Here is a 19,528-nt window from a genome sequence, read left to right on the forward strand (position 1 = left end):
AAGGAATGACAATATGGGGATTTCCATGGGTCTACTTGGCGATGGACTTACCATGCTTGCAGGTAATCTTTAAGGAGGCCCCCAGGATCCTTGCCTCTTGGCAGTCATACATTTGTGTAATTCCCCTCTTCCTTGAGTTTGGCTGGACTTATGACTTGCCTCTAACCAATGGAATGCAACAAAGGTGATGGAATGTACATGACTACATTTGCATGATTACCTAAGAGTATAGCACATGATGAGGTTTTTGGAGGTGTTAGTGGGATTCACAGGGTCCGGAGTCCATGGCCAAGAAAGAATTCTTGAAGACATCTTTGGTGCAAAAAGGTGATTTTATTTAAGCACCCTGCCCTGGACGATGAGGAAAGACTGATTATATACTATGGGGTTGGGGGAGGTAAAGTCCAGGGGAAGTTTCCAGGGAGATTTTCATATGCTAAAGACTCACAGGACACTGGAGGCCTAGCTATTGTCAAGCTAAGGCTGTTTTTCCTTCTAGCAAAACATTAAGACAGTAGGGTGTTCCTAAAGAAACATTTTACTCTGTCAGCCTCAAGTATTTGTCAATGGGCTGCATGTTACAAGGGACTGGAGTTCTATCTGCCATTTCCTTCTGCCTTTGTTTCCCACTGTGGAGGGCTAGCGGAGACCTAGGTCCTGAAGGACTATGATCTCTATCAGTTAACCTTTTGTTTTCCGCTCTCCTTTGTTCTTGGGCAGCCAGGAGTGCCTGAGGAGTATCACACATATCCCACCTGGTTGGGTTGTGGGGGGTGTTTGTGGTCTGTCAGCTTGCCTTGTGCTCCCTCATTAGCACACATCTTGCTAGTTTCTCTCTTCAACACTGACTGCCTTTGAAGAAACAACTTGCCATGAATCCTACAATCACAAGCAAATGAAATGAGAGAGCTTGGAAGCAGATCCTTTCCCAGTCAAGGCTGAGGAGAACTCAGCCTTGTGAGACCGTAAGTGACTAAGCCCAGCTAAGCCCAGACTTCTGACCCACAGAAACAGTGGGATGATTAAGTGCGTGTTGCTTTAAGCAACTGGGTTTGTGGTAATTAGTTACACAGCAATAGAAAACTAATGCACTAGCTTATACCCATGTGTGCCTTATACTTTTCTCCTTATAGACAATTTTACTTACAAATATTCAACTTAACATTTAGGTCCTTTTTTCTAGTCATGGACTGTTGAGGTTAAAATTACTTACCTAAACTTTATTAGAATCTTTGGGTAAAAATTAACCAATGTTCTTGTCCCCATTTTAAACATTAATATTAGTATAGCGAAAGAGATGGCAATAAATTAGCAGGGACCAGCTTTTATTAACACAGCTATCCTCAAACCACCTCCAGCAAGGACACATTTTGTTGTAGCATACAGGTTTCTCTAACTAGAATGAGCTCTCTAAAGTTAGTGTCCTCTGGCTTTAAGGTCTCCTCCAGGCCTTACATATACTAGATATTTCATAATTGTTGAATTGAAACTGTAATTGCATTCAAGCTTAGTAATTAATGATATCTGGCTCATTTCAGGTAGCAATTCTGAATGCTCTAAAACATCAAGACCTATGACAGGATGAATACTACACAAATTATGAGTAGTATGCCAATGTTATTGTTGCCCAAACTAAGCCTCACAAAAGACAAAGGGAAATAGGCAACTAGAATTCAGAGATTCTTCACCATCATCTTTGATTAGCTGCCACAAAACTTCCCACTATTGAACCTGTCCTACAATTCTTACTTCTCCCAACCCCTCCAGGTATCTGAAATAGGAAAAAAAAAAAAAAAAAAAAAAAAAAAGGAAATAAAACAATTCTCCCTAAAAGATTTCTCCCTTCTTTCTCATCTTTTAAATATTACCTCAACTGTTGGCAGAGGTTTCTTAGGAACTCAAAGAACATCAATAAAATTTGGGCCAATTCAGATTTATAATTAGAAAAAGATACTATTTTTGGTATTAAATTTAAGAATAAAATGCAGCCAACTCTACATATATACTTATAGACACTAAAGCACAAAGCAGTCAATCTAGCTACACCCAATGTTTAATGACTGTGGCCGAATCTCTGTTCTCTAGCAAGAGACTAAACTCCTGATGGGCAGGGACCATGTTCTGGTCTGCTGTGCATTTCCCCAACACGTAACACACTGCTCACTCAAAGGGACACTCAAGGAATTTGTTGCGTTCAATTAAAAGAGAAAACAATATTTTAAACAAGTCAATGGTGACTGCTAAGGTGACATCTGAACCCAGATGTTTAAACAATACCACCCCAGCCCATTCTGCAGTGAAACTATCAGACAGAAAAGAGAGTTAAATCAAATACCAGCACTGAAACTTCCAAGCCTATATAAGGAAGAAATCACACCATGTTTAGCCAGTGAAAATGGCTAGAATTTAAAATATATTTTAATAAGAACACTTTCTATCTTTAAATAAAAATGATTTACATTTTTAAATATGAAACTGCTCTGGCATTAGGACTTAACTGCTTCCTGATCTACAGGGTTTAGATGCCACCGCACCACTAATTCTCCAGTGCTCTTGAGGCACGTGTTAGACATGTCCTCTTCCGCTGGAAGTCCTTGCGGCAACTTCAGGGGCTGGATTCTGTGACATAAGAAAATGCTTTTAGAATTATACTAGGTAATACACTTTTTTAAATAGCTGAAGTAACAAACAACAAACCTTATCAAATGTTTAACCACTTTCAGTTTTGCATTCACTGAAGGTATATTCTTGTGAACTTGAGGAGTATGTGCCTATAAACAAAGGAAACAGGGTTATGGATCCATTTCAAAGCAGATGGTCCCATGTTACAGTGAAATGTTAAGGTGAAACTCATTTTGTCTGAATCAAATTTTCAAATAAATTACACTAAATAATACATTTAAATGAGTGAAGTAATAAAAATGTACCTTAAAGTTTAAAAATTATAAAATTTAAAGCAAATTTAAACAACTAACTTAAGAGGACTTAAACAGCTGCTTACTTTTTCTAATCCAAGCATCTTTATTATATCTTTTTCCCAATATGGACGTCTTTTTGTACTCTTTATTCTGGTAACAATATGTAGTTTATGAGGGTGCTGTGGATCCCCACCATATTTTTCATGATCTGCAGGTGAAGGCTGAAATACCTAGGAAAGAAGAATTATAAATGGTAAGTTTTCAATTACACAGTTTCTATGTATTTCCTTTTCCTTTCTTAACCACCCCCCAAAATCTACGTCATGATCTCATCCCCAATCTTTCTGAAATCCTCATCTTCAAACTGATTATTCAGACAAAATCTAAGGATTGCATACTCTGAAAAAAAAAATCACACAGGCAAAGACTGTTTTGTTTTGTTTTATTTTTTATTTATTTTATTTAATTTTATTTTTTTAATTTTTTTTTTTAACATTTATTTATTTTTGAGACAGAGAGAGACAGAGCATGAATGGGGGAGGGGCAGAGAGAGAGGGAGACACAGACTCGGAAGCAGGCTCCAGGCTCTGGGCCATCAGCCCAAAGCCTGACGCTGGGCTCGAACTCACGGACCACAAGATCGTGACCTGAGCCGAAATCGGACGCTCAACCGACTGAGCCACCCAGGCGCCCCTGTTTTGTTTTGTTTTAAAAGCAAAGCAGGAGTAACCAAAGGACATTAAAGAGTTCAAATGCCAGGAGACTGTATTAGCACCAGATAAGCGGGGCACAGTAGCATCCCTCCACCCCATTCAGGCAGGGCATCAAAGATAAGCTTACAATGACAACACATGAGTACGTGTTAGTACAAATGACTGCCTACAAAGGGTCAGAAACAGCTCAAGACAGCTGACATTAATACTGATTCTCTAAAAACTCAAAAGGTTCTAGTAAGCTATCACACAAAAAACTTCCCTGAGTATATAAAATGTACTAAATAAAGAGGTACATGGTAATACTATTTGTAATAATGAAAAATTTAAAGGCCACATCCATGTTCCTCATAGAATAACTGGAATAAATGGAATAACTGGAATAAATGGAATTACAAGGCATACATCTGAATTAAAACTAGTACAAAATAATAAAACCAGTAATATATGATACAACTGAATAAATTATGATGTATCCCATGGGATACAATGCTGCCATAAAAACCAATAAGGTTAACTATCCTTAGCAACTACTAACATTGAAGGATGGCCATAATACATTCTTGAGAAAAAAATAATTCCACACCACTATGTGTAGTAGGATCTCATATTTGTTTCATCTGTACCAAGTACATGAGTGTGTACACAGGATACACTACATAACGACTGATTCTAAGAATCATGTAATATACATATGTGCATATACATACACTTATATATGTATAAAGGTCTCAAAGACATTAGATCAAGTCATATCACCTCTGGGAAATCAGACCAAGGAAGGACATGGACACACAGACACACACACATGGTGGCACTCTGACCAAAAAGGGTATTATTTAATTATAAAATAATATTGTAGAAACTTATCTGCTGAGAGGCTCACATTATATTGCTAAATGAAGACAGCAGCTAAAGAAGCATTTTACATGAGATGATTCACATCTTTAAAAACATATAACAGAAAAGAATATGGAAGCTGTCTCCAGGTGGTGGGATTCAGGGTGTCTTTTTGCTTTTTTTGCTCATTTGTATTTTCTAGGGGTTTTGAAGAGATGCAGGGTGAGAAGAATGGTGGTAAACAGAGGATGGGGCAGGCATGCTGAAGAAAAACAAAGATTTAAAGAAACAGTGTAAAGAGCACAAAATATCTGGGAAAACCAAGGGTAAATGTGTGGCTCAAGTAGAAAAAAACATGAAAAGCAATGTAGAGGATAAAGTTAAATTGCTCAACTGTGCTGAGCCTTCAGAAATTTCCAGAAGGGATACAGAACTCTTGAAGACTTGAAGCAATATGACTACAATTTTAAGGGACTGAGAAAGAATATACTTATAAGAGGACAAAATGAAGTGGGAATGGGAGACTGGTACCAGGAAACTTGCAGCCCTGGTTTAAGAGCCTGAACTACAGTAGCTGCAACAGAAAAGGGACTCATTTGGGGACTTTGGACAGTAAAATAGATGCATTTGTGGTGAGTGGAGGAAAAGGAGGGGTTGAGATGGACACAGCTCCACCCTGATTTGGGAAATCAGGTAAAGGATGGTAGCATTAACTGATATAACTAATACAGGACGAGCATCCTATTTCATTTGGTTGTTTGGAGGGAAAGTAAGACGAGTTTGATTCTAAATATGTTTAACCTGAAATACCTCTGCATTATCCATTATGTGAGAATAATTATCCATTATGTGAGAATACAGGAATAAGTTCAGAAGATAGGCATGGGCTGAAGACACACATCTCAGAATCATTTCCATGAAGTTTGAATTTTCATATTTGCTACAGCTGACAATCAAAATCAACGCCTTACACATTTTAAAGGAATGCTAGCGTCTGTATCTATCCTTTTATTCTAGAACTTTACAGACTAAGAAACATGAAAAGATACAAGACAATACAGTTGTGGAAAGCATAGCAGCAGCAAAGCCATGACTTGAAAAATAAAGAGGTTTCTGATATAAGAACATCAAGCACATTAAAGGTGTCAAAATAGTCAATGGTAACACTATTTTATCTTAAAAAAAAAAAATCAAAGGAGAATGGTAGCTGTCAAGGGCTGGGAAAAAGAGATTGGGGAGTTATTATTTAATGGGTACAGAGTTCCAGTTTTGTAAGATGAAGAGTTCTGGAGATGGATGGTGTGATGACTGCACAACAATATGAATGTATTTAATAACACTGTAACGTACACTTAAAAATGGTTGAGATGGTACACTGTATATATATTTCGCTGCAATACAAAAAATTGGGGTAAAAAAAAAACACAAAAAAACCCAGACTTTAAAAACTAAATGTAGTCTTTTCCATATATTCCATCAACTGCATAATTGCATTTCTAGGTACTTACCTCAAACGAGTTGAAAATTTATGTCCCCACAAGAACTTGCACACAAATGTTTACAGCAGCTTTATTCACTACTGTCAAGAACTGGAAACAATTAAGATGTCCTTCAGGAGATGAATGGCTAAACAAACTACAGTACATCCATAAAACCAAATATTATTTGTAATAAAAAGAAATGAACTGCATAGCCATACAACTCAGGTTATAAAAATGCAACTTTCATTATTTCCAGAAACTTGTTTGATTTCTGAGTCCCCAGCCACTTTAATGGAAAATAACTTGATCTTTCAAATTCGTGTTTTTCCTTAATTCTATCCAGATTATGTTTTAGCTAACTCACAATTTATCATTCTTTTGACTAAGTATAGTTAACAAAAAGCTAGCAATCCTGGTGGCAAGACGTCAAGAAACCTTAACTGCATGTTGCTAAGTGAACGAAACCAGTCTGAAAGATTATGTGTGCATGATTCCAACGATAAGAAATTCTGGAAAAGGCAAAACTATAAAAACAGGAAAAATATCAGTGGTTTCCAGGGGTTGGGAGATGAGAGGGAGGGATGAACAGGTGAAGAACAGAGGATTTTTAGGGCAATGAAACTATTTGTATGATTCCCTAATGACCCAGGACATTGTGCATTTGTCAAAAGCCACAGAATGTGTAACACTGATAGTAAACCCCGATGCAATCTAAGGACTTTAGTTAATAATAATCTGTCAATTCTGGTCCATCAATTCTAACAAATATATACCAATACAAAATGTTAATTATAGGGTAACTATATATGTTGGGGGAGGGAGTATATGGGAACTCTCTGTACTTTCTGTTCAATTTTTCTATAAGCCAAAAACTGCTGTAAGAAATAAAGTCTATTCATTTAAACAAAATAAAACGGAAGTTAATAGGGGGCTTAGCCAGTGTTTTCCAAAAGTATGATATGCACACATAAGTATAGCAAAGAAAACGCAAAGATCCCAAGTTGCAATACTCAATATATAAAGTGAACACAAAGAAGCACAGAGACAGAGTCTGAGCCGGAGGAAGACCCACTGTTTTCCTGAGGATAATGGTGATATGAAAACACAAAATATTAAGGCAAAAATCGTAAGCAGGAATAAACAGGTACTAAGATGATAAAACCCCACTACTTCAAAGGCCAGTGGCACATTAAAAAAAAAAAAAAGAATCATTACCTAGATAAATTCTACCATGTGTTATTTAAACTCTATACTACCATGGACATCCACAAATAATTCAATGTAAAAGTTTTCAATATTACACAAATAGGTATCATTTGAAAACATAACATGCTTAAAAAAATAGTAACGCTAACCCCCACCCCGCCAAACCCTTGTTCTTACTTTATCTGGAATTCTTGACTTGGTAAATTTGTGACGAATCCAATCTGTACAAATGAGAGACTCCACACCTTTTGTTACAGTCTAAACATGATAGAAAACATTTTTAAAAAAACTCTGGCTAGTGCAGAAATCTATACTCACCAATTTTTAGGTGACAAAAGTCTGTTTTTATTTAACCTATAATTATCAAACCTTTATCTCAGCTCCTTAGCTAAGTGAATACATCTCACCTTACCACTAACATTATAAAGCAAAAAGCACATATAGACTTCTCTTTTTTTTTTCAAGTTTTTATTTAAATTCCAGTTAGTTAACATTCAGTGTAATATCAGTTTCAGGTGTAGAATTTAGTGATTCCCACTTCCACAACACCCAGTGCTCATCACGACAGGTGCCCTCCTTAGTACCCATCACCCATCTAGCCCATCCTCCCGCTTCCATCCCCTCCAGTAACCCTCAGTTTGTTCCCTATAGTTAAGAGTCTGTTTTCTGGTTTGCCTCTCTTTTTTTCTTTTTTCTCCTATGTTCATCTGTTTTGTTTCTTAAATTCCATATATGAGTCAAATATAGACTTCTTGACCAGGGTGGGCAATATTTTTCTATAAAGGACAAGACAGGAAATATTTCCAGCTTTACGGCTGTATGGTTTCCATTGTCAAGTCTCAACTCTGCCACTGTAAGGTAAAAGCAGCCACAAACAATATGTAAACAAATAGGCATGGCTATGTTCTAATAAAACTTGATTTACAAAAATAGGTGGACTGAATTTGACTTGCAGGCCATAGTTTGCCAACGCCTGCTCTAGACAATGTGCAATAATTTACCTTCACCAATACAATGTAAAAGAAAAGGAGTTGCCAATTTTCTTTCTAGTCCCTACAATGCCAACACTCCTAGTTCCTATTTCTTATTCCCTTTCTACAATCTTCCAGTCCTGTTGCTCTCAGTCTGCTAAAGAAAAAGGATTCACTGCCAATCCTTCCCATCAGGAAACTCCCCTCTGGATGGGCAATAATCATTCCTTTCATGCCCTCTCTGTCCTGCAGAGATCCACAAACAACTAGACAGTAGGTAGGAGTGAATGAGGGAGAGAAAGGAAAAATATGGGCTTCTAATCCTGGCTCTGTGCTCACCATTTGTGAGAAATGAGACACTTATCCTCTCAGAGAGTCAATTTCCTCAGCTATTTAAGAAGGAAATAATACTGACCACACAGGATTAATCTAAGGTTAAGACAATGTATGTAAAGCACCAATGTATGGCCAGCAGCAGGTCTGTATCTAGACTCTGGCCCTCATGAATGGGTTAGGCTGTACTGCTACAATTTTTGTAAGAAAGAATAGAAGGAATTACATGAAAATACAAACATTAGTGATCTCTGGGAGAGGGCTTTTCTTCTTTCTGCTCTTCCATATTTTTCTATGATTGGAAATATACTCTTTTCATAATTGAAGGGAAAAACCTAAAACTTTAAAAAGATTAAGGGGAATCAACAGTGGCCATTTTTTACCAGCATGTTCTCCAGGAAAAGATCTTTTGTGTTTTTAAATTTTTAGTGATAAAACAGCAGATCATAAATCATAAATAAAACTGCTCTTCAACACTAAAAAACACTATATAAAAAAAGGAACTTGTACAGTTTAACTTGCCTGTTTGTTTTGTTAATTACAAGAGAGAGAAATCACTCTTAAGGAATAAAAAAAGAGAGAAAGATGATACTTGAAAAGAAATACTTACTTGGAGTCCATCTGGGGGCTTCTGAACTATTGAGCGCAAAATCCCTGCCATGAGTGTGGTGACTGTTCTCTTCAAAGGCTATGACAAGCATAAAATAGATCCATGGGTCAAATATGTATTGGAAATGGACAGGTGCCTACTTACATATTATTAAAAACCTAAAGAAGTTAATTATAAACTTGACTGAAGTTTAACAGTAAAATCCTAGTTATTTTAATGCAATAAGAGTAAGAAGTTATAATAAATGTTTTATTCAGAATTCAGCAAAACCATACGTAGCAATTATACATTAATCACATTCCATTTTTGCCAGATGAGTTAGAAACTAGGTTGATTCAACAAAAATGGGCAAAGAAATCACTACTACTTAATTTCTTCACCAAAGAGCACAGATAAAGAATGCTTTGTTATAAAATCACAAAATGAAAGGACTAGAAGGGACTGAAGAAATCCAGACTCCTAGAATGAGAATTGACAACCTTCTTTAAAAAAAAAAAGAAAAAAAGAAAAAAATGTTTATTTATGTATTTTGAGAGTGAGCAAGTCAGCTGGGGAGAGAGAGAGAGAGAGAATCACAAAAGCTCAACATGGAGCCCAGTGCGTGGCTGGATCCCAAAACCCTGGGATCATGACCTGAGCAACCAAGAAGTGGATGCTTCACTAACTGGGCCACCCAGGTACCTCTAGAATTGACCACCTTAGCCTATGTATGTGGAAAATGAAAATTCATTCATTTCGAAGGGCATCCACCTTCAATCCAATCCAATCCAAGGGCATCCAGCTTATCCAAGGAGCATATAGTTTGGAACCCAATTCTCGTTAATTCCTACTCCAGTGCATTTTCACTAAATCATAATACCTTTCTGTTAAAAAGTAAACTATAACTTTCTTTCTTGAATACTTGTATTTTTAAACTATTCTTAATGAATATGCATTGCTTCTATGATGTAAAAAAGTCATGTTTATTTAGACAGGCAATAATTACAACCAATTATACTGATGTATACAAAAGCAGAAAGAGAAGGTTTATGAACTACATGTACATTTTTCATAGGTTAATTTGTGTTTCAATTTTTTTTCAAAAGGACAGAATATAATACCTACCTTCCAAATGAATCATTCTAAAAACACCTAAAACAGTTTTTAGTACATAGGAAGCCCTCAACAAATGGTAGCTTTTGCTATTATGAAATTATTACAAAGTTGTAATAAGAATACCCTAACACACTAAAATTGGGTAAATGCTGTACTTCGGTGAATCCACCAGATTCTGGCTCACTCAAGCTCATCAAGTCTTTCTTGTGATGTGGACAAACAATGAAGTTGTGGGAATCAATGCAAGATGTCCCATTAAAAGAGCCAAGACTTTTGAAAAATTCTCAGCAACTAAACCAGTCTCTCAAAATTAATTATGCATCAGTTTTAGAAGAGTCAACTACTAAATCCTTAGTGCCATGAAAGCCAGAATTTTATCTTGTTCATTTTCTACTCTCAGCATCTAGCACAGTATCTGATGAACAGTAGGCACCCAGTGTTTGTTTATGAATGTTTGAATCAATTAATGGGTTAGAACTATGGTCTGCTCAACTCAGAATTCAGAAGTATATCAAAATTTCGTAACTCTCATTCAGACTTCAAAGATTACTATACAGCATAAGAATTTCTAGTTCAAATCAGTATCTAGTGCAAATCATCAGCCATTGCTTGGCTGGTTGTTTATATATATTTTGTATCGACGCTTCCTTAGAAGAGATGCTTATTTAATCCTCTGGCTCTGCAATCAAATAGGTAACGATAAATTATTTTCTCTACCATACTTCTTCCTCCTAAGTTAAACATTATATATTAACCCAATTCATTTGGCTTCACATTTTATTACTTTTCTCTTATCATTTAGATTTCAGCAAAAGCCTCCTAAGGGGCCTTCCGGTTTCCAGTCCAACTTCCATAAGCTCTCTTCTCCATAGCAGCAACCATTTCATTAAAATCCCAAATCAAATCATGTCAACTCCTCTTCCCCAAACCTTCCAATGATCCAGGTTTCTCACTGTTGAAGTGAAAGGTAACATATAAGAGGAGAAAGCCAGAATAATCCATGTGATCCAATGACACAAGTTGAGAGTTTGAGCTCATGTTTAGCTTAATATAGATACTGATGGATATAGAAATAATCACAGGTATGAATGTGTATATATATATATGGGTTAGCTCTGTTAGCTGAATGGCATCCCAGTAGCAACGAACACACTCAGCGCCTGATCTTAGCATTCTCTAATAAAAGGAACCAGGGCTCCTTTGAGAAATGGATAATCATAGGGCTACTGCAGGGAATATATTAAGATGAACCTGGAGAAAGCAAATTGAGAGGTTCCGGAAGATGGCGGCGTAGGAGGACGCGGGGCTCACAGCACGTCCTGCCGATCACTTAGATTCCATCTACACCTGCCTAAAGAACCCAGAAAACCGCCAGAGGATTAGCAGAAGGGAGTCTCCGGAGTCAAGCGCAGACTAGAGGCCCACGGAAGAGGGTAGGAAGGGCGGCGAGGCGGTGCGCGCTCCACGGACTGGCGGGAGGGAGCCGGGGCGGAGGGGCGGCTCGCCGGCCAAGCAGAGCCCCCGAGTCTGGCTGGCAAAAGCGGAGGGGCCGGACAGACTGTGTTCCGACAGCAAGCGCGACTTAGCGTCTGGGAGGTCATAAGTTAACAGCTCTGCTCGGAAAGCGGGAAGGCTGGAGGACAAAGGGAGGGAGAGCTGCTGAGCCCCCGGACGGCAGAGCTCAGCTTGGCGGGGAACAAAGGCGCCAGCGCCATCTCCCCCGCCCATCCCCCAGCCAAAATCCCAAAGGGAACCAGTTCCTGCCAGAGAACTTGCTCGCTCCGCGCAAACACCCAACTCTGTGCTTCTGCGGAGCCAAACCTCCGGCAGCGGATCTGACTCCCTCCCGCTGCCACAGGGCTCCTCCTGAAGTGGATCACCTAAGGAGAAGTGAGCTAAGCCTGCCCCTCCAGCCCCCGTGCACCTTGCCTACCCACCCCAGCTAATACGCCAGATCCCCAGCAACACAAGCCTGGCAGTGTGCAAGTAGCCCAGAGGGGACACGCCACCCCACAGTGAATCCCGCCCCTAGGAGAGGGGAAGAGAAGGCACACACCAGTCTGACTGTGGCCCCAGCAGTAGGCTGGGGGCAGACATCGGGTCGGACTGCGGCCCCGCCCACTAACTCCAGTTATACACCACAGCACAGGGGAAGTGCACTGCAGGTCCTCACCACGCCAGGGACTCTCCAAAATGACCAAACGGAAGAATTCCCCTCAGAAGAATCTCCAGGAAATAACAACAGCTAATGAACTGATCAAAAAGGATTTAAATAATATAACAGAAAGTGAATTTAGAATAATAGTCATAAAATTAATCGCTGGGCTTGAAAACAGTATACAGGACAGAAGAGAATCTCTTGCCACAAAGATCGAGGGACTAAGGAACAGTCACGAGGAGTTGAAAAACGCTTTAAAAGAATTGCAAAACAAAATGGAATCCACGATGGCTCGGCTTGAAGAGGCAGAGGAGAGAATAGGTGAACTAGAAGATAAAGTTATGGAGAAAGAGGAAGCTGAAAGAAAGAGAGATAAAAAAATCCAGGAGTATGAGGGGAAAATTAGAGAACTAAGTGATACACTAAAAAAAAATAATATACGCATAATTGGTATCCCAGAGGAGGAAGAGAGAGGGAAGGGTGCTGAAGGGGTACTTGAACAAATTATAGCTGAGAACTTCCCTGAACTGGGGAAGGAAAAAGGCATTGAAATCCAAGAGGCACAGAGAACTCCCTTCAGACGTAACTTGAATCGATCTTCTGCACGACATATCATAGTGAAACTGGCAAAATACAAGGATAAAGAGAAAATTCTGAAAGCAGCAAGGGATAAACGTGCCCTCACATATAAAGGGAGACCTATAAGACTCGTGACTGATCTCTCCTTTGAAACTTGGCAGGCCAGAAAGGCTTGGCACGATATCTACAGTGTGCTAAACAGAAAAAATATGCAGCCGAGAATCCTTTATCCAGCAAGTCTGTCATTTAGAATAGAAGGAGAGATAAAGGTCTTCCCAAACAAACAAAAACTGAAGGAATTTGTCACCACGAAACCAGCCCTACAAGAGATCCTAAGGGGGATCCTGTGAGACAAAGTACCAGAGACATCACTACAAGCATAAAACATACAGACATCACAATGACTCTAAACCCATATCTTTCTATAATAACACTGAATGTAAATGGATTAAATGCACCAACTAAAAGACATAGGGTATCAGAATGGATAAAAAAACAAGACCCATCTATTTGCTGTCTACAAGAGACTCATTTTAGATCTGAGGACACCTTTAGATTGAGAGTGAGGGGATGGAGAACTATTTATCATGCTCCTGGAAGCCAAAAGAAAGCTGGAGTAGCCATACTTATATCAGACAAACTAGACTTTAAATTAAAGGCTGTAACAAGAGATGAAGAAGGGCATTATATAATAATCACAGGGTCTATCCACCAGGAAGAGCTAACTATTATAAATGTCTATGCGCCAAATACCCGAGCCCCCAGATATATAAAACAATTACTCATAAACATAAGCAACCTTATTGATAAGAATGTGGTCATTGCAGGGGACTTTAACACCCCACTTACAGAAATGGATAGATCATCTAGACACACAGTCAATAAAGAAACAAGGGCCCTGAATGATACATTGGATCAGATGGACTTGACAGATATATTTAGAACTCTGCATCCCAAAGCAACAGAATATACTTTCTTCTCGAGTGCACATGGAACATTCTCCAAGATAGATCATATACTGGGTCACAAAACAGCCCTTCATAAGTTTACAAGAATTGAAATTATACCATGCATACTTTCAGACCACAATGCTATGAAGCTTGAAATCAACCACAGGAAAAAGTCTGGAAAACCTCCAAAAGCATGGAGGTTAAAGAACACCCTACTAACGAATGAGTGGGTCAACCAGGCAATTAGAGAAGAAATTAAAACATATATGGAAACAAACGAAAATGAAAATACAACAATCCAAACGCTTTGGGATGCAGCGAAGGCAGTCCTGAGAGGAAAATACATTGCAATCCAGGCCTATCTCAAGAAACAAGAAAAATCCCAAATACAAAATCTAACAGCACACCTAAAGGAAATAGAAGCAGAACAGCAAAGGCAGCCTAAACCCAGCAGAAGAAGAGAAATCATAAAGATCAGAGCAGAAATAAACAATATAGAATCTAAAAAAACTGTAGAGCAGATCAACGAAACCAAGAGTTGGTTTTTTGAAAAAATAAACAAAATTGACAAACCTCTAGCCAGGCTTCTCAAAAAGAAAAGGGAGATGACCCAAATAGATAAAATCATGAATGAAAATGGAATGATTACAACCAATCCCTCAGAGATACAAACAATTATCAGGGAATACTATGAAAAATTATATGCCAGCAAATTGGACAACCTGGAAGAAATGGACAAATTTCTAAACACCCACACTCTTCCAAAACTCAATCAGGAGGAAATAGAAAGCTTGAACAGACCCATCACCAGCGAAGAAATTGAATCGGTTATCAAAAATCTCCCAACAAATAAGAGTCCAGGACCAGATGGCTTCCCAGGGGAGTTCTACCAGACATTTAAAGCAGAGATAATACCTATCCTTCTCAAGCTATTCCAAGAAATAGAAAGGGAAGGAAAACTTCCAGACTCATTCTATGAAGCCAGTATTACTTTGATTCCTAAACCAGACAGAGACCCAGTAAAAAAAGAGAACTACAGGCCAATATCCCTGATGAATATGGATGCAAAAATTCTTAATAAGATACTAGCAAATCGAATTCAACAGCATATAAAAAGAATTATTCACCATGATCAAGTGGGATTCATTCCTGGGATGCAGGGCTGGTTCAACATTCGCAAATCGATCAACGTGATACATCACATTAACAAAAAAAAAGAGAAGAACCATATGATCCTGTCAATCGATGCAGAAAAGGCCTTTGACAAAATCCAGCACCCTTTCTTAATAAAAACCCTTGAGAAAGTCGGGATAGAAGGAACATACTTAAAGATCATAAAGGCCATTTATGAAAAGCCCACAGCTAACATCATCCTCAACGGGGAAAAACTGAGAGCTTTTTCCCTGAGATCAGGAACACGACAGGGATGCCCACTGTCACCGCTGCTGTTTAATATAGTGCTGGAAGTTCTAGCATCAGCAATCAGACAACAAAAGGAAATCAAAGGCATCAAAATTGGCAAAGATGAAGTCAAGCTTTCGCTTTTTGCAGATGACATGATATTATACATGGAAAATCCGATAGACTCCACCAAAAGTCTGCTAGAACTGATACATGAATTCAGCAAAGTTGCAGGATACAAAATCAATGTGCAGAAATCAGTTGCATTCTTATACACTAACAATGAAGCAACAGAAAGACAAATAAAGAAACTGATCCCATTCACAATTGCACCAAGAAGCATAAAATACCTAGGAATAAATCTAACCAAAGATGTAAAAGATCTGTATGCTGAAAACTATAGAAAGCTTATGCAGGTAATTGAAGAAGATATAAAGAAATGGAAAGACATTCCCTGCTCATGGATTGGAAGAATAAATATTGTCAAAATGTCAATACTACCCAAAGCTATCTACACATTCAATGCAATCCCAATCAAAATTGCAGCAGCATTCTTCTCGAAGTTAGAACAAGCAATCCTAAAATTCATATGGAACCACAAAAGGCCCAAAAGTAATAGCCAAAGTAATTTTGAAGAAGAAGACCAAAGCAGGAGGCATCACAATCCCAGACTTTAGCCTCTACTACAAAGCTGTCATCATCAAGACAGCATGGTATTGGCATAAAAACAGACACATAGACCAATGGAATAGAATAGAAACCCCAGAACTAGACCCACAATCGTATGGCCAACTCATCTTTGACAAAGCAGGAAAGAACATCCAATGGAAAAAAGACAGTCTCTTTAACAAATGGTGCTGGGAGAACTGGACAGCAACATGCAGAAGGTTGAAACTAGACCACTTTCTCACACCGTTCACAAAAATAAACTCAAAATGGATAAAGGACCTGAATGTGAGACAGGAAACCATCAAAACCTTAGAGGAGAAAGCAGGAAAAGACCTCTCTGACCTCAGCCGTAGCAATCTCTTACTCGGCACATCCCCAAAGGCAAGGGAATTAAAAGCAAAAGTGAATTACTGGGACCTTATGAAGATAAAAAGCTTCTGCACAGCAAAGGAAACAACCAACAAAACTAAAAGGCAACCAACGGAATGGGAAAAGATATTTGCAAATGACACATCGGACAAAGGGCTAGTATCCAAAATCTATAAAGAGCTCATCAAACTCCACACCCGAAAAACAAATAACCCAGTGAAGAAATGGGCAGAAAACATGAATAGACACTTCTCTAAAGAAGACATCCGGATGGCCAACAGGCACATGAAAAGATGTTCAACGTCGCTCCTTATCAGGGAAATACAAATCAAAACCACACTCAGATACCACCTCACGCCAGTCAGAGTGGCCAAAATGAAGAAATCAGGAGACTATAGATGCTGGAGAGGATGTGGAGAAACAGGAACCCTCTTGCACTGTTGGTGGGAATGCAAATTGGTGCAGCCGCTCTGGAAAGCAGTGTGGAGGTTCCTCAGAAAATTAAAAATAGACCTACCTTATGACCCAGCAATAGCACTGCTAGGAATTTATCCAAGGGATACAGGAGTACTGATGCATAGGGGCACCTGTACCCCAATGTTTATAGCGGCACTCTCAACAATAGCCAAATTATGGAAAGAGCCTAAATGTCCATCAACTGATGAATGGATAAAGAAATTGTGGTTTATATACACAATGGAATACTACGTGGCAATGAGAAAAAATGAAATATGGCCTTTTGTAGCAACATGGATGGAACTGGAGAGTGTGATGCTAAGTGAAATAAGCCATACAGAGAAAGACAGATACCATATGGTTTCACTCTTATGTGGATCCTGAGAAACATAACAGAAACCCATGGGGGAGGGGAAGGAAAAAAAAAAAAAAAAAAAAAGAGGTTAGAGTGGGAGAGAGCCAAAGCATTAGAGACTGTTAAAAACTGAGAACAAACTGAGGGTTGATGGGGGGTGGGAGGGAGGGCAGGGTGGGAGGGAGGGCAGGGTGGGTGATGGGTATTGAGGAGGGCACCTTTTGGGATGAGCACTGGGTGTTGTATGGAAACCAATTTGACAGTAAATTTCATATATTAAAAAAAAAAAAAGAAAGCAAATTATATTTTATGTAAAGTTAGAACCCTATCAAAAAAAAACTAAAAATAAAAGACATCTTGATAGAAAAAAAAAAAAAAAAAGATGAACCTGGAGCACTTTGTAGCACTAGAAACGAACTACTTAAAAACTCAAAATGATGGGAGTATGTCTTCAAATACCTGACTCCCTTAAAACTGTCAAGATCACCAAAAACAAGGAAAGTGAGAAACTGCCATAGTCAAGAGGAGCCTAAGGAGACATGACTACCAACTAAATGGGGTAAAAGGACATCTGGTAAACACTAAGAAAATTCGAATGAAATATGGACTTTAGTTAACAGTGTAATAATACTGGTTCATCAATTCTAACATATGTACCATACTAATGTAAGATGTTAATAAAAGGGTAAATAGGATGTGGGGTATATAGGAACTTTACTATTTTCACAACTTTTCTTAAACTTAGAGTTATCCTAAAATAAAAAGCTTATTTATTAAAAAACCAAAACCTCCAATGTCTCAGAGCAATAGCCAGTCCTTAACCCCTACCTCTAGGACTTCATCTCCAACTGCTCCCTTGCTCACTGGATACACACTGACACCCTTACAGGTCCTAGAAGTTGCCAGGCAGACAAGCTCCTCTGGACTGTTTTTTTCCTGGAATGCTCCTGATATTCATATAGTTAGTTCCCTTATTGCTAAAATAAGGTGCTCAAATCTCTTCTTAGTGGGGTCTATCCTGATTCTATTGTTTAACATTTTGACCCCCCACAATTGTCAGCACTCCTCACTCCACTGGATTTTCTTTCCATAGCGCTTCTCTTCTAACATAGTTTGTTAGGTTTGTTGCTTACTGTCTGTCTCCACCCAGTAACATGTTAATTCCGCAAGGACAATAAATTAAAAAAAATTTTTTTTTTCTTGGTGTGCCCTATCTATTCACAGATGTATCCCAAGCATCTACCAAGAGCAGCACCTGTTGTGTAGTAGGTACGCTATCAATTTCTGCTGAATTAAGTTTAATTTACAGACTTCAGAAGGTGTGACAGTGAAAAGTTGTAAGTTTTAATAAAAAATAAAGGTTAATGTAATAATTACTCACACAACTCTTGGACCTTGAAGCAACTATACTGTCTTCGACTGTACAGTAGCTTTTCTCTTGCAAAAATAGGAAAACACATGCATCATGAGAAGTATGATCCCTTTTCCATTAAGAAAATGTCTGTGACTGTATATGTATACACAGAAAAACTCTGGAAAGCTATCAGTAAAATATTAACATACCCATGGGGGGAAGGCTACCAAGGTGATTTTCTACTTTTTGCCCCCAGTTAATATCCGAACAGTTTTAGACACCTACTTACTGACAAAAGGAAGGAAAACACTGAAAACGCACAACATAGAATTTTCCTTTCAATTAACCGATATCTCTGAACGCAAAAAATGTTTAATTCCTAACGCCTAAAAAGTAACAGGCAGTCTTCATCAGCGCCTGTTGGCGAAAATATGCAAAACAGGCAGCTCTGGGTAGGCGGCGATCAAAAACATGATTGCAAAATTACAGCTTTTAGTAAAATGGTAAATATTTTAACTGCAAACTCCCGAAGGTGTTGCTTTCTAAGATGCAATCAGCAAGCTTTTATCCTCATTAACAAAAAATTCAAGTTACGCGGACCCCCAGTGGGAAACCGAAATTAGTTATAAACAGAAGCACAAAAACTGCCAAAACAACCCTGAATTCCCTGCCCCACTAAACTATCTTGCCTAGGCGGGTCCAGAGCCGGGCTTAGCAAGCCGCGCGGCTCCGGAACTGGGAAACCGGATCCGCTCGACCACTGGCTTTTCGCGATCCCAAGGGACAGTGAACGGGCGCAAATTCATTTAGGTTATTACGACCCGCAAACTCAGAATCCTATAGGAAAATCAATCCACATCTCCACGGCGTTCCCAGGTACCCACTCCTGGCAAAAATGCAATATTCCTAAATATTCTTCAGCCTGACCTTACTCACCGAGGAGAAGCAGAGCAGACGGGCGCCCACGAAGCGCAACACACAAACCCGGCCGTCATATAGCGTACTCATAGTCAACCCCGGCACTTTAGTTCCGGCCACGTCCCGCCCCTTCAAGGCCATAAAAAGAGAGC

At 38.8% G+C, this 19,528-nt stretch overlaps 1 protein-coding gene across 2 annotated transcripts; it reads right to left on the bottom strand.

Annotated features, from left to right (window-relative positions):
* Window positions 1–313: 313 nt before the first annotated feature.
* Window positions 314–19,516, bottom strand: MRPL30 (mitochondrial ribosomal protein L30). Of its 2 annotated transcripts, XM_053890600.1 has the most exons (7): window positions 19,395–19,516; window positions 9,073–9,150; window positions 7,336–7,416; window positions 3,002–3,148; window positions 2,698–2,771; window positions 2,460–2,619; window positions 314–879 (listed from the first exon to the last, which is right to left on the bottom strand). In XM_053890600.1, the coding sequence occupies exons 1-6, from the start codon at window positions 19,464–19,466 to the stop codon at window positions 2,487–2,489; spliced, it is 585 nt and encodes a 194-aa protein (XP_053746575.1). In that variant the 5' UTR covers window positions 19,467–19,516; the 3' UTR covers window positions 314–879; window positions 2,460–2,486. The 2 variants fall into 2 exon arrangements, with proteins under 2 accessions (XP_053746575.1, XP_019311601.2); XM_019456056.2 differs by lacking the exon at window positions 314–879 and having other exon boundaries at window positions 2,401–2,619.
* Between the last annotated feature and the right edge of the window lie 12 nt (window positions 19,517–19,528).

The sequence above is a fragment of the Panthera pardus genome, unplaced genomic scaffold, assembly GCF_024362965.1.
Source record: "Panthera pardus isolate Hobbes unplaced genomic scaffold, ASM2436296v1 HiC_scaffold_25, whole genome shotgun sequence".
Lineage (NCBI taxonomy): Eukaryota > Metazoa > Chordata > Mammalia > Carnivora > Felidae > Panthera > Panthera pardus.